At 35.9% G+C, this 15,843-nt stretch overlaps 1 protein-coding gene across 4 annotated transcripts in view; it reads right to left on the minus strand.

The window, feature by feature from the left end:
* Positions 1 to 15,843, minus strand: part of lrig1 (leucine-rich repeats and immunoglobulin-like domains 1) — a 76,493-nt gene that overhangs the window by 27,470 nt on the left and 33,180 nt on the right. For all 4 annotated transcript variants that reach the window (XR_015502513.1, XR_015502512.1, XM_087273571.1 and 1 more), the window contains 4 exons: positions 7,527 to 7,664; positions 7,264 to 7,407; positions 1,720 to 1,863; positions 1,443 to 1,586 (listed from right to left, as the gene is read on the minus strand). Coding sequence is in view for 2 of the 4 variants with exons in the window: in XM_087273571.1 (XP_087129697.1) it covers positions 1,443 to 1,586; positions 1,720 to 1,863; positions 7,264 to 7,407; positions 7,527 to 7,664 (570 nt within the window). In the remaining 2 variants the exon portion in view is untranslated. The remainder of the gene's footprint in view (positions 1 to 1,442; positions 1,587 to 1,719; positions 1,864 to 7,263; positions 7,408 to 7,526; positions 7,665 to 15,843) is intronic.

The raw sequence follows: 15,843 nt of genomic DNA on the forward strand, positions 1-15,843 counted from the left end.
TGGGGATGAGCTCCTAAGCGCTGGCAATCCAGCGCATCATAAGGGGATAAACAGAGCTTATCTACAGCAAGACGAGGAGTGCTGTGTGTTTAGTGCAGTAGGTGGTACTGTGAACAAACGCTTCCTTCTAATGTAAAGATTGGCTGCGATTAAAGGTGCACTAAGCAAATTTCACCAAATGATGTTGATATTTGAAAGCACTGTTGTAAAAGCATACTCAATGAAAAACATGCCCATAACCCAACAGGACTTTGCCCGTTTTTCATAGGCTGATTCTCTATATTCTTAAGCGATTTAGCATCCTTGTGTTAAAATCCAATACTCCAGACCAGAAGATGCATGGAAAAACCCGCATTTGCTTTTGATCAATACAGACTTGAGCACAGCACTCGCTCAAATCTGTTTGTTAAGTCGTGCCGTATAGGTGACGTATGGAATATTGTATCCTTGTCCAAGTCGCAACTCATTTGAACTGAGAAAAATATTTGTTTGTGATTTTCAAAAGTAATACATTACTTTGTAAATGTTTACTATTACCATTTGATCTCTGTATAAGTCTCCCCATACAGTTTGATTCTGCGGCTTCGAGTGACGTCACACTTAACAAGCAGATAAGTCATTGCATTTAAATTGAGGCAGCATTTTATATCTCTCTATTCAGAGATATTACTACTTTATCCCAAATGTTTTTCAAAATGAGACAGAGAAATTAAACATTCACTTGAACATTTTAATAATGTCATAAACGCATGAAATAGTGTTTATGTGTGAAAATTCATATTAAAATCTGTTTTTATTTGTATTGTGCAAAGTACGTTTAAAAGACTCAAATAGAGCGTCTCTGATCCCTCTTTGATGTCATAACTATCCTATTCTGCTTTGTGGTTGCGGAAATGCGCTCAAGGTTTACATGCTATATATATTGAAAAGGTAATTAAAAAAATAATCAGTTTATAAATGTTTATGTAATGTTTAAATTATTTTGGTCATGTGACCAACTGGAAGATCTCAGTCTGTCACTTATCACAGGATGCTCTCTGTGTTCTCATGGTCTTCCAAGTTCATTCTTCTGAGGTAACTTGGCAAGACTGGCCGCCACAAGAATGTAAATCCTTGGTATTGAGAAACAGCCCTAATCTCCATTATCATTACTAGACACGCCCCTTACTGCTGATTGGCTGCATGTGTGTTTTGGCACTGTGGTCAAAAGCATTTTCCAATATTGCTTCAACTCCACATATTTGAAGATTATTTTGGAAGATTTCTGCAATTTTTACAGCAGCTTTGTGTGTACTTTTTATTCAATTCTTACGAATCTTCCTATCTCACTGACATAAGTGCGCTCTAATGTGTTAACAATCATCATGACTGGATCTTATATCAGCAAAACAGTAAATCCTGGATCTGTAAGGATGAGAAGAGAAGGAAAAGTGATGTCTCACAGTTCTCGAAGTCTCTCACAAAAGCCCCAACCCTCAGGGTTAAAGTTTGAGATGGAATTGTTGGCGAGGTAGAGCTGCAGCAGAGACTCCAGACCATACAGAGAGCCACTGTTCACTTCTCGTAGACTGTTATAGTCCAGGTGCCTACAAAAAAAGGTGAAAAACTTTACAATGAGCAATGCAAATGATCATATCACTTTATTACATGTTATTTAAATGTATATGAATACTTGTATAACACTTTTTAAGTTGTAGAAACATGAAAGTTTGGACTCACAGAACCCTCATCCGGGCCAGACCCCAGAATGCCCCATCTGTTAGTTTGCTGATGTTGTTTCTCTGAAGCTTGAGAACTTCTAAACTGCTCAAACCTTGGAAGGTGAGTCCCTCGATCAACCGCAACCTGTTCCTACTCAACTCCCTACAAAACACAGAAATAAAGTAAATAAAATGAGCAAAACAGCTGAGACGAATGCAATTAAAATGACTTTATAAATCAAGAAATGAGAACGAAAAACTGGATAAAACCCTGTATGAAGTTATTATTGAATGAATGAACATGACATTATTTTTGTACAATTTCAACAAATAGGCAATACTGAGCAGGTTACATGTTACACATGTTAAAGTCAGTTTTTCTTTTTACAAATTTTCAAAAACATATTTTGTGTATTGCACAATGCTAATTGACAACATACTCATAAACTTAAATTAGGGCTGTAATGGATCAAGATTCGGAACACATGTGGCCCAAGAATTAATAATATTTTTTCTGGTAGATTAATTATAAATTTTTAAGGATCACAGAGAGATCGCCTCTCGCGTCATTTGAATCACATGTATGAAAGCATTTAGGCTTTCCTGTAAAATATAATGATGACGGAAGAAGTGGTAGGTTTTTCAGGATGTGGTGGGTTTCTTAGGTTATTAAAGGTGTTTTCTTTTACTTGTTTAGCCTGCATTAAAGCAATTAGTGTAAGCTGCATGATTAATCATTAAAAGATCAAGCTCTCAACACCCAAGCAACATAAATTCTTAATGATGATGATTTGCACAAGTTAATTAATTCTTCAAATCACTGCGATCAAATCTGAAAATGCAAAAATCAAAAAATGAGATTCAGGCCCCGTTTACATTAGTGCGTTTTAGTTTGAAAACGCATAAGTTTTGCTACGGTAACGCCATCCGTCCACACTACGCCGGAGTTCTCGAGCGCCGAAAAAGGAGCTTTTTGAAAACGCTGGAGAGGCCGTTTTCATTCTGAAACGCTGCTGCTCCGTCTCAGTGTGGATGGGGAAAGACGGAGACATCTGAAAACGGAGGCGGGGCTGCAAACGTTCGCCTATCTGATTGGGGCTTTTCCTCAATATTAAGTAGCCCACACACAGTTCAGTCTCGCATCCTCTTCTTGTAAGTTAAGACTTCGCAAGTTTGATCAAGGCTGCAGTCTCCCCCTTCTCAGTTTGATATGGAAAACATACCGAGGACACGGGTAAATCTTCAAAGGGAACAGTGTACTTTATAACTTCATTCACATCACCTTGGCTACGTTGTTTCACTTTCTCAACAATAAAATGTAAACATGATTTAAGGAACTATTTACTTTTTAATATTAGCAACTTAACAGACAGCAGAAATGTTGAGGCGTCGTGCTGCATATATGAGCGTCATCTTCACTGTGTGGACATTTATAACAAAACGGAGCCAATAACAACTGTTTCCTTTCAATTTCAGTGAAAATACGAAACGCACCCTCTCTTTTGCTGAACATCAGTTTTAATAATCGATAATTATAAAAGTATAACATACAATAAGTTTATACACATAGGAAATAAAGGCAAGCGATCAGTCAATGTACCTGGATTAATCATTAACTTATCTTTGCGCTTAACCAAAACATGTTACCCGTGAACAAGTAACTTAATAGATTCCAATGACCAAAGTCAGGGAATTGGCCTATGTCGTTAGATAAAGACAACAACATGAATGAAATATCACGTTCAGCAAATATAGTGAGATTAGATCCAGCGGGAGATGCTTGATGAGCAGTCCGACAAGCAGAGCTCTCATCTGGATAGAAATGCTGGATCGCTTGCCCGAGAGTGTGTGTGTGGTCACGTGATGTGCGTTTTCAGCGTTTTGGTGTGGACGGAGAGCTGTTCAGAAACGCTGGGTAAAACGCGAGTGTGGACGCGGATCGTTTTCATTCTACAACGCCGTTTTAAAACTAAAACGCACTAGTGTAAACGGGGCCTCAGTCTTTAGTCTTTTGCGTTAGTTATAAAGTTACAAACAGTCAAATAACACAGAAGTACTGGGAGAACAGTTTGCACTTTAGATAAAACCACTGATGTTTATGGTAAAGATTAAAATCACCGTCATATGCATTTAACGATGCTCAAAACTAAAAGTAGTAGTAAGCAGTTACAATATTTAACCAATAGTTGGCAACAACTAGTCGTCAAAAATATCCCACTGAATAATTCTTCAAAAATGACACGTCTAATAATAAAACATGAAGTTTTATAGGTGAATAACTGAATCATTTATTGAAAATGAGACTAAAAATAAATATGGGTTGTACAAATTATGTTAGATTTCTACTTTTAGCATAACCAGCAACATTAGTAGTTACAGTAAATTTTTCACAGTACTGATATTTTACAATTGATTTTTATTCAGCAAATTATTTCTTCATTTTATTTTTAATACAATTACAGGTTTGTTTGTTAAAAACAAAAGTGTCATGCAGTTATGTTTTTGTAATAAATGGAAAGATCCGAATCTGAATGGCTGATCCAAAAAAAATAGTCCGATCCGTGACAAAAAAAACCATTGTGATCCAAATCGTGAGATTTGTGATCCATTACACCACTAACTTACATAATTGTTCTTTATTAGTATTTTTAAGACTATAGTTTGAATCAAGTCTGTATGTTACAGTGCAGAAGAGCTTTTGGCACTATCATGAACACAGTATTTGCACGTGCCAGAATGAAAGACATGTTAAGTGTGTGTTAACGTAAAAATTTTTTAATATTGCAGACAAAAACACCTTGAGTCCTTTATATGAAAAATTTGTATCAACTGCTTTCACAGATAGCTTAGGAAATCAATGACAGTCTTGTGCTATTTTTATATGGCATCATTGCGAGAGTGTACAACTGTAAATAGACAACATGTCAGGCTGACCATCAGCTCAAACAGAGCGTCTCTGATCCCACTTTGATGTCATAACTAACTAACCTATTCTTCTCGCTCACCAACATAGCTGTGGCTTTGTGGTTGCCGAAATGCGCTCCAGGTGTGTGTGCCTCTGTGTGTGTGAGAGGTTTAATATGAGCTTATGTTGCATCATGCATACAGAGATTCAGTATCACCCTGTCCACCTGAAGAACAAAGCATATTTTTGATGGAACTCTGATATGAGCAGAAACAAAGAGCTTAGGTGCAGATGGTGATGCTCGGGGCACAGCTAGATCTGCTAGGGAGAAAAAGAATCATCCGGCTCTGATGTTTACTAAAGCTCTTCTGATTATAAATACTGATATGTTTCATAGAGCATGTGAAAACCAGTGTTGGGGAAGATACTTTAAATGGTAGCTTCCAAAACTGATGAATAATTAAAAGGACTTTATTCATTTCTTAAAGAAGTGGTTCCCTTCCAAAAAAAATCCTGATAATTTACTCAGCCCTTGACATCTGAAAATAAAACCTACATTTTTTTTCAATAGTTGACTATGGTGCGCAGTGGTTTAAACTTCTAAGTTTTTTCATTGCAGTTGAGCGATGAAGGTGAAGGCCCTGATCACATGAACACATATTTTACAAAGATAGCCTTTTTAAAACCATTTCTCATTGGCAGCAAGAGTTTTGCACACTGCACTTCATGCTTATCTCGTGCCTTCGTAATCTTGTGCCTCGCATTTTTGACTGCTCTGTGCGCCTACCGTTGAAAAGAAGTCAATTAAGTGGAAAAAGCGCCTAATAGCAAGTGCTCCAGAATTTGCATAGTAACATAAAGGTGCAACACACTGCTCTTTTTTTAAATCAGTGCACATTACATGATTCTGCACGATTTATTGAGAAAAGGTCACAATCTCGATTCCACCCTACACACAATCTTAATTCAGCATTTCTACTATTCAGCCAGTTATATTTTCAAAGTCGGGAGAGAAGTGCAAAGGCAGTCGCAGAACTCTTCACATTGTTTTATATATGAGCTTCAGTTTGTTTATTACCAAGAGGACATGTGCTTGTCAGTCAATGATTTCTTCTTTAGGGAACAGAACCTGCATAGGCTGTGAATAACAAACTGAACTCAAAATGACGGCAGAACATGACATGAGAAGGTGAAACCGGCGGGCCCATCATTTAAATTATCATGTAGCATTTTAAAGTTATGATTATGACAACTATTTGATACGTTTTTCCTTCATATCAAACACACAAGTGTTGTGCATGAGAATAAATGTTTAACAGTGTCAGTATAACTATTGTAGTCTTTATAATGTTGAATAGAATGCAAAAGGAAATCTGATTATGACAAATGTTTCATGACTACGTTTACATGGACATCAGAAATCGAAATTATTTGCTTTAATCTAATTACGAGAATAATAAGACTGAGGTGTTTGCATGAGTTGCTTTTTGAATGTTTCTTTCAAGACCCCTTTTTATTTGGTATATCACATATTTCGATTAATCTCATCACGTTGCTACCCGAATTTTCTCCGCAGTTTCATGCAATTTCGGGTGTTTCATTTTTAATTTGTAGACTTTAACTGCAGTTTGGCACTTTCACATTCATTAACGAACATTTCATGCACACCCTCCGTGACAAACGAGATATTGGATGCAACTATGAACTGCTGGAAGTGTTGTTTTAATGGAAGTTGAAACCGCATGCAAAATGAAAGAAAAAAAACCTCCGCATTTCACGATGCAGGTGTCTGTGTCTGCACTGAATTGGATGGTGCCAAGATTGCCAAACAAAAATTGTCATACTCCACATGTCTTAATTCGATTTCTCTTCAGTTTAATTATGACCCTAATCTTATTAATCAAAAATCACTGTTTACATGGTTAACTCTTAATCAGAGTATTGTCTTGGATTGAATCGCATTAAAATCGTATTATTGGTGTCCATGTAAACGTAGTCAGTGTTTCATTACTAATAATCAATGACAAATGACAAGCATATGTCTTAAACCTAATAATTCAACAAGACCTACATATAGACCTAATATTGGCATTGTTGTTTTACCTTATGTTTAAAAATTAACAACAATAATAATAATAATAGCGTACTCATATTAACCTTTAGTTTAGATCTACAGAATCATGATAAAAGTGTCAAAAAAAAAAAAATCATGATTCTCATTTCAGCCAGAATCGTGCAGCCCTAGTGTAGTGTGCCTTGCTTTTTCAATATTGTGATCTTCCCCATGACCAGTCATATATTCAGTAATTAACATTTTTTTTAAATAAAAAATAAATAAATAATAAAAATGATGGTTAAAAATTTTAGTCTTTTTTATTTATTAAAATTTTTTGTAACAAAAATGAACAATTGTTTTGCTACATAAAATTCCTATTCCTCGGCTGGGAACCTTTTGAAACTGCACTACAACTGCAAATAAAAGTTCAATTTCACGGATCATCATAGAAGTACACTATATGGAGAGAAAGTCTAGACCTTCACAAAATAACTTCAACTTTTTTCGAATGAAGAAAGAAACTAACATCTTGGATGAAAAGAGTGTTGGAAATGTTAGTTCTGGAAATGAACGGATTATTATAGACAATATGTTGCACTCACAGTTGTGTGAGTTTGGGCAGCTCCAGGCCTTTAACAGGAAGATGAGTTAATCGGTTCCGGCTCAATCTGAGGATCTGCAGACTCCCGGCAAGATTCTTAAATGCCCCGAACTCCAGATGAACGATCTTATTACTGCTCAGGTGCCTACAGAGATGAAATATTATGCTTCAGATTATGAAACAACACAGTGTTGTGAAGAAAAATACAGATGTTCACAGTTATATCTATTTGAAGGAGAGACTAAGAATGAATGTGTTTCTTACAGGTCTTTGATTTGTAACCCCAGAGGGAAGCAGTGCTCTCTCAACTCTGTGATGTCATTATTACTCAAATCTAGCGTCTCAAGAGCAGAGAAGTTCTGTAGAAGACTCCCCTCCAGTCTGCGGATTCTATTATGGTGCCTAGAAAAGAGAAGAAGAAAGCACATCTATTATAACTCTATACACAACTGTACAAACTGTATAAATCCGTGGACAGAATACAAAAGACTAATTTACTGTTTAATGTCTACTCAGATCAAGCAAATACAGTAAGTATCCTAACAAAAATTAAGACTGGATTTTAACTTGGTTACTGGTAATTCTTCAATCCCGTTTTCAGTGTATGGGTAACTATGTGAAACCATATGCTGACCCACATATCTGTGCTGATAGGCAACGGGCTGCTATAACCACATGAGGCTCTTTTGGAGGGAATGTGTCAATAGGGCTTTGAAGCCCAATGGAGGCTTGTTTCCACACACGCCTACAGAAGTGCCAAGTGACTGTGGCTTGATACGGTAACTTGATTTGTCAACACACGTACGCAGACGCACAAACACATACGAGCCTGGAATCCCAAACAAAAAGCCAGCTATGGTGACAAATATCAGTCAGATGAAAGATTCATCTTAACCTGTGTATGTCTGTTTCTGTACATATAGCTTTGGGTGCGAGTGAGGAGATTAACAGCGACTAAATTTATTCTGACTCAAATAACTTTTGGGCGTTAAAACACTGCAATCCTACTCCGGGTTAAAGTTAAGAGACAACTATGTGGTGCTTAATTTAACACAAAAATATAACATTTATCACATCATAAAAAATGCTTTGCATAGTTTTAAATGAATCATGTCTATTTTTGCACTGGACTGGACTATTTTTAGTTTTTTAATAGTATATACTACACCGAGGCAATATTGCCAAAACAATTATCACGATATCATGTTTCGGTAATGATAATTATCGAATATTTTTAACAATCCATTTGTGCATATAAGGATTTTTTAACCACTTTTTATTAATTTGCCAACATTAATGAGGCAAATAGTTTTAATAGTCAAAAGCAAAAATATTTAAACAAAATATCTGATCTAGAGACTCTTAAACTTGATAAAGTGATTACAAAGTGTGTGCAATATTTAAGGTAGATCAGCATCTGTAAGGTGTCAATATTATTGATACATTAAACCTCAAATTCTGTAAACAAAAGGAATTATGATAATCAAATCTGAGCTTTTAAGTAAAGAAACCAACCATTATTATTAAAACAACATGTTGCATTATTGCAAATTGTAAAGTTGATTGACGATATTACCCCCTATGAAAAAAAAAAAAACTTCCAGATGGGGAGCTAGTGGCTGTGATGCACAAGAAAAGAAACCAAAAAGCCACTTTGGCGACATCCTTACATCCTTTTTTATTTACAATCTCCATACTGCTGCTTTATGGCACTCATTTTTGCATGTGTTGTTATTCTGACCTGAAATGACAAGTGCCAGCGTCTGGTTTCCTTAACCATTTTCTGTGCCCTTTGCAGTGTTCAACTTTTTCAGAAAATCAAAAACCTGCAATTGGATTGCATTTAATATGAATACTGATGTAAACACTTTTTATTTGTGAATATATTATATTTTTGTGCTGTTTACGGACAAAGTTTGTCAGGTATCTTGTTTTCTGCATTTTATTTGGATGGAGATTTTGATCAAAAACATTTTGCTTTAATTCGCCGCATAAAACATATGCCAGATGAATCGGAGACTAAGCCCTAGGATAGCAACTTTTCTGTTGTTGTTAATATTCCATATTCTTGTAAAAATTGTAACATATCAGGTATTTTTTTTAATGTTAAATTCAGATTAGATTATGAACTAATATGTTAGTATTTCTTTCTGTTCTTTTAGTTTTCTTTTGTTTTTGTTTTTTAATTTGAGAACAAATAGATTCACACACAGAAACTGAACTACATTCTATATTCAAATATTTTGTTTTCTAGTCATTAAGTCACATCTGGCTTGGTGTGAACAGCTGTTAACTGAGAAAAGACTAATCAAATCAATTGTCTCTCTTGGGGACTATGGATTTCTGTATTTTTCTCTTTTTTTCTTTGCTTCTATTTCTCTTTAGAGCTGAGGCATGTGAAAGCAGCTGACTTAAGAATCACACTTGTTTTTGCCGGCCACAGAAGGAATGGCAAGGTCAAGGCTCTCCACATCTGGAATTTGTTTTGGGGTAGTTTCAGAATAAGCCATCCCCTCACTGGAGGATGGGACAATACTAAAAAGAAAATCTCCCTCTATTAAACTCGCTAGTACATAAAGCTGGTGGGAGTAAGGAAATGACTTTGCATAAGATGAAAGCTTTGGGTTAAACACTGTGGGATATAAATGTAGTCTATTCAAGACAAAGTACATCTTGCATGGTACAAGATGTACTTTGATATATTATTGTCTTGAATGGACCATATAATGGTACCACCAATGTGATTTCTTCATAAGTATGTGATGGACCAACTAATCTTCCAATTCTAATATTCTACTTAAAAAAAAAAAAACAGTCTTCATCAAGAGCATTCTCATCAGGAGTTCTTCAAAACATCTGAAATGTCCTTCATTGAGTTTGGCTAGTCATGCTCAACACTCCTGCACCTGCGCCATGATCAATGCTAGCAGGAAACTCTACAAAGCCCAGGCAGACAGGCCCATACAGCGAAGACGAGTCCGTGCTAGAACAACAAAGCCTCCTTATTCGGATTCCCAGTTCTGCGTAAATCTCACGGTAAACACATGGTCCGCTGAGACCAAGAGGGGATTTCTGCTCTGGTTGTCTGCTGGCAGGTGTTCTGTGGGAGCCTGAGAGACCAGCGAGGCCTTTCCCAGTGAAGATCAGACCCGGCCGACACGCACATGCTCCCTGGGTTGACCGTTTCACTGGAATTCTGGGTGGGAATTGTGAGAAGAGAGGAAAAAGAAAGAGGAATGGAAGGACGAGCAAGAACGACGGAAGGAAAGAGAAAAGGAGGGAGTACCCCCACTGTCCCACCTGAATAAACAGACAGAGGGTATGGATAAGGACGAGCGCTGTGCTCACCGCCCTACAGGATGTTCCTGTGACTAACAGAGCACTGAGACTCCACTGAGTAGCAGGTCAGCAGCTGGTGACCTTCATCGGGCAAAAAAAAACATGCTGACGTTAACGAGAGAATCGGTCCATACTTGTGCGCTGGCCATCCCAGGCCTGAGTCCGCAAATGGGATACTGCTGAGATCTATAACTTTACCAATCCTTCTAACAGAACTAACCCTTCTAACTGATCCTAGAGAAAGGCCAACATCAATAGTTTATACAGACTTTGATTATTGTTTAGTTGCTTTTTTATGCTTGTTTGGGTTATAAATAGACGTCCATAGCAGGGTTTCACACTGTCATCTGGATCAGTGTCATGATCAGTTGTTGCAGTGAGAAAGAGAGAGAGAGAAAGAGTGTGGGAAGCAGAACGTTTTAACTGGTTAATCCAACCAAAGCGGCATTGAACACAGGATTAGCAAGTAAGCTGCGATAGGTAGCACTGATTGGCTTATCTGCTTGATGAACTCCAAAAAGTAAGGAGATGAAATTGTGTTTTTTGGTTGGGTGTTCTGTGACCTCAAACTTGGTAGAAATGGGTAGAGCTGGACTGTGACTATATGGTAAACAACCCATCTATGGGACAATAACCTGTTTTAAGGTTAAACACAGTTTGGAAAGTCAAGGTTTTAAAAATTGCAAAAATATTAGTATACCGTACCTAAGATATCTGTAAAGTTTTTTATGTGTTTTTTTTATGTGTTGTAAAGAAATCTGTGTTTTTGAAAGTAATGACGACAGCAATGGTTTATTTTAATCATTTAGCCTGACATGTTTACTGTTAGAAATTATTATAAATGTTTCCTAATAGACAATGTATTTTGTTCAATGAGGATTATTTTTTTTAATTCAGTTATTGAATATTTTTCAACAATACATTTAGGAATATTAGGATTTTTTAAATGTTACTTTATTTTAATTTCAACATTACTAAGGCAAATAGTTTTAATAGTCAAAAACAACATTTTTTTAAACAAAATCTCTCTGTGTAAAGAGACCCTTAAACGATAAATAAAATGTTATAGAGTGTGTTCAACAGTAAAAGCGTAAATACTAACCAATCAAACAACGCAAACTTTATGGTGTGAATAATAATGAAACCTTAAACTGTCAACAACACAAATTTCAAGTAAAGGAACTTACCATCATTATTTAAATATATACTGCAACATTACAAAAGAAACCAAAAAGCCACTCTGGTGACATTCTATGGCTGCTATACAGCACTCGTTTTCATATGTGTTATTATTCTGATCTGATGTGACTAGCACATGGATTCCTTGACCATTTATTATAGACTTTGTGCTCGCGCTCCTCTGCCATCTCTCGCTTGCACACCATGTGCAAGTCGCTCTCTTATGTGCACCGTGCGCCTCTATTGGAAATGACTAAATTACACTCTAAGCTTATTGGCATTGCTTCCAAAAAGTGCGCTCTGCAGCTATATTTTAATAAAACTATAAAGATTGACACCAAAACTTTATACCGAACCTTTTTTTTAATCGATATCGACAATAGGGTGATGTGGTGGCGCAGTAGGTAGTGCTGTTGCCTAACAGCAAGAAGGTTGCTGATTCGAGCCTTGGCTAGGTCAGTTGGCATTTCTGTGTAGAGTTTGCATGTTCTCTCTGCGTTCGCATGGGTTTCCCCACAAGTCCAAAGACATTATTTACGTTCTTAATATATCTGTTAAATTAGCTTAAAGAAAAGAGTTTACTTTTTTCACTGTACATGTGCGTATGAATATACAACATCTGTTTCTTTAAAAAAATAAAAATTATAATAATAATAATAATAATAATAATAATAATAATAATATATATATATATATATATATATATACACACACACACATATATATACAGTTGAAGTCAGAATTATTAGCCCCCTTTGAATTTTTTTTTCTTTTTTTTAATATTTTGTAAATGATGTTTAACAGAGCAAGGAAATTTACACATTATGTCTGATAATATTTTTTCTTTTGGAAAAAGTCTTATTTGTTTTATTTCGGCTAAAATAAAAGCAGTTGTTATTTTTTTAAACACCATTTTATGAACAAAATTATTAGCCCCTTTAACCTATATTTTTTCTCGATAATCTACAGAACAAACCACTGTTATACAATAACTTGCCTAAATACCCTAACCTGCCTAGCTAACCTAATTAACCTAGTTAAGCCTTTAAATGTCACTTTAAGCTGTATAGAAGTGCCTTGAAAAATATCTAGTCAAATATTATTTTCTATCATCATGGCAAAGATAAAATAAATCCGTTATGAGAAATGAGTTATTAAAACTATTTCTATGTTAATAGTATAAACTATGTTTAGAAATGTGTTGAAAAAATCATCTTTCCGTAAAACAGAAATTGGGGAAAAAATAAACAAGCGGTCTATGAATTCAGGGGGGCTAATAATTCTGACTTCAACTGTGTATATATATATATATATATATATATATATATATATACACACACACACACACAGTTGAAGTCAGAATTATTTTAACGTGCCCTTTTCAAAAACTGCCAACTGCCCGGGAAAAAAATTTAAAAAGAACAAACTGAAATATATTATGCTTAATGTAAATAAACGTGGACTCGCGATAAACCCACCCAGCCCTAGCAAGACTAACATCTGTCAAACTCTCCCCAAAAGCTAACAATCACACCACTAAAACGCAGCTTTCCAATGTGCATTTGTATTGCCTTGGCTGTAAAGAGTGCAACTGTACATCCCACAGCAAACTGGGTGAGCACAACCGTTAAAAGTTAAAGGAGAAGATTAAAATCAGTAGAATAGCGACGGTGCTGTTTAACCACTTCACAAGAGAGAGAGTGAAAGAGAGCACTACTGTTTAAATGGCGTCCTCAGTTGAGATGAAATGGGGCATTGAGGAGTTTGGTGTTGGTGACAGACGGGCCAGTATTTTAGTGCTGGCTCTGTGACCGTATCACAGGGGAACTGCTGTCCGACAGCATTCCAGCTGGTGAACTCAGAGGGGAGGAATTTTGTGAGCCGAGCGGTGGTCCGAACAAGAGCCACGAGCAGGAGCGGGGTCAGGTGTTCCTCACAGGTGGAAACCGAAAACTCAAGCTCTTTCTGTTCCAAACCCTTCCTCCGCCTGTATCGGTAACCACTGAATGAACCCTCCCCCATTTTTTTTTTTTACAGTAAATTACTTGACTGACAGCTACAGCTGGGCGTTCGACAGCATTCAGCTGTGCGGCTCAAAAAAGACAAGCCCTTCCTGATATGCAAGTGCCCTCCATAGTAACAGGCCTCGGACCAAGACCAAAAAAAGAAGCGCCCTTCCATTTGAACCATCACACAACGCCTTCCCCCCATTCCAACCTTTTCCCGATATCCTCCAAGCACAGCCAGTGTAATATCAAGTGTTTGAATCCTGTGAAGTGGACTGACGGTTTTCATCATTTCTGGGAGATGGTGATTAACTGTAAATCAATGAGGTCACACCATGACAGCACAACTGCCCGCTATAAAGACACCGATCACTTTACCGCTCAAATGAACGACACATTTGGTAGTGGGGAGATATATTACAGATGGAAACATGATCCTTGCTGAAGACAGATTACTGCTGGGATATCAGTCAGTGTGAAGAAGATACAGTGAAACTGGTGCTGGGAAAACAGGGATCTGCTGGTTGAACATGACTTGAGCAACATTTAGTGGTTGTCAAAGTGAAATGTGTCATTTATGATGCTTAAAAACAACTTATTTTTGTTGTACTGTGCAATGTGCAATTCTGTTTGAATGCTTTGTGAATAAACTACTCAATTTTCCTTTGATATTAAAGTATAAACCTGAAACTCAGGCCTGATTCCAGCATCTGTTTATTCAGAGTATATACAGGAATTGTAAAATTCAATACCTTTAAGACCTTTTTAAGACTCTTAATATTGAGATTTCAATGTACAGTATATTTACAAAATATTAATGTAAGAAACTAATCCATAACTAAAACATTTTTCATATACTGAATACAAATCTATTAAATCTAGCAGGTTGGCACCAATAGAACTGCAGAAATGACAGTGTTGCTTTGGTTATTGCAGTAAACAAAGCAGGGTGATGTCAAATCTAACAGAATTTTATTGATTTCATAAACTACACAGCATCCTGATGTTCAGATTTAATTCAGGTAAATTTTAACATACAACCATACATTGCATACTCAAAAATGATATAAAATGTAATACCTTGCAAAATAGCATTTAAGACTTAAGTATTTAATACTCTTTAATTTCTCTACATTGATTTATCAACTTTTAATACTTTTTAAGACCCTAAGGACACCCTGTCATTTTATTGGCAAATTATTTTTGTCATATTATTTGTCAAAGAAAAATTTACACTGACTAATACTAGACAAAATGTTGATTAAAATTAGTTTTCGTCAACAAATAAAAACAAAATGGAAAAGTTCAGGACAAGTTGTGTTAGCAAGATGAGCTGTGCACATTTGAACTACAGCATATACTGATCTACCCAGCACTACATAACCAATTATTAGGAAAAAAAAAAAAAAAAAACGCTTTGGTGGACACGCACTCTTACTGGTAAAAAAATTTCCTTGCAATGAGATCCCTAATTTGCTATTTTTCCCCCTTAAGATACTCCATAATTTGGTCATAGAGTATCAGTAAGATATTTGTAAGGTGAGGTATTACTTGAGCATTTAAACTGACAGCAGCGTAATAAACATCTTTGGTACAGCAGAATTAGTTATATTCAATTTATGCAAATAAACAGCTGCTTTATCATAAAGAATGCATTGTATGCTGCATTTTAAAATTTAATTGTTTAATGATTCATGTTTAAAAGTGTGTTCTCCAGGATTATATAGGCTTCGAAATTGTAGCAATGTGCATATATAATACATTATGCTAATTGCTAAACTAGATTGATTTTAAGCTAACTAATTCTAAAGTAGATTTAGTCAACTAAACTTTTATTAAATTAAGTCAACTAAGACTAGACTAAAACTCCAATGAATTCAGAAGACTAAAAAAAATGCCATTTGGTCAAAAGACTATGAATAAAAAAAAATAAATATCAAGATTTGCTGTTAAAATTAACATTGGATTCTAGCCAATTACTATGCTAACACAAATACTGCAAAAACTCATAACTGCATACCTAGATGCAAATGAATGAGTCTAAACCACTAAAAAAC

Source organism: Danio rerio, chromosome 11 (genome assembly GCF_052040795.2).
Source record: "Danio rerio strain M-AB ecotype USA chromosome 11, GRCz13ab, whole genome shotgun sequence".
Lineage (NCBI taxonomy): Eukaryota > Metazoa > Chordata > Actinopteri > Cypriniformes > Danionidae > Danio > Danio rerio.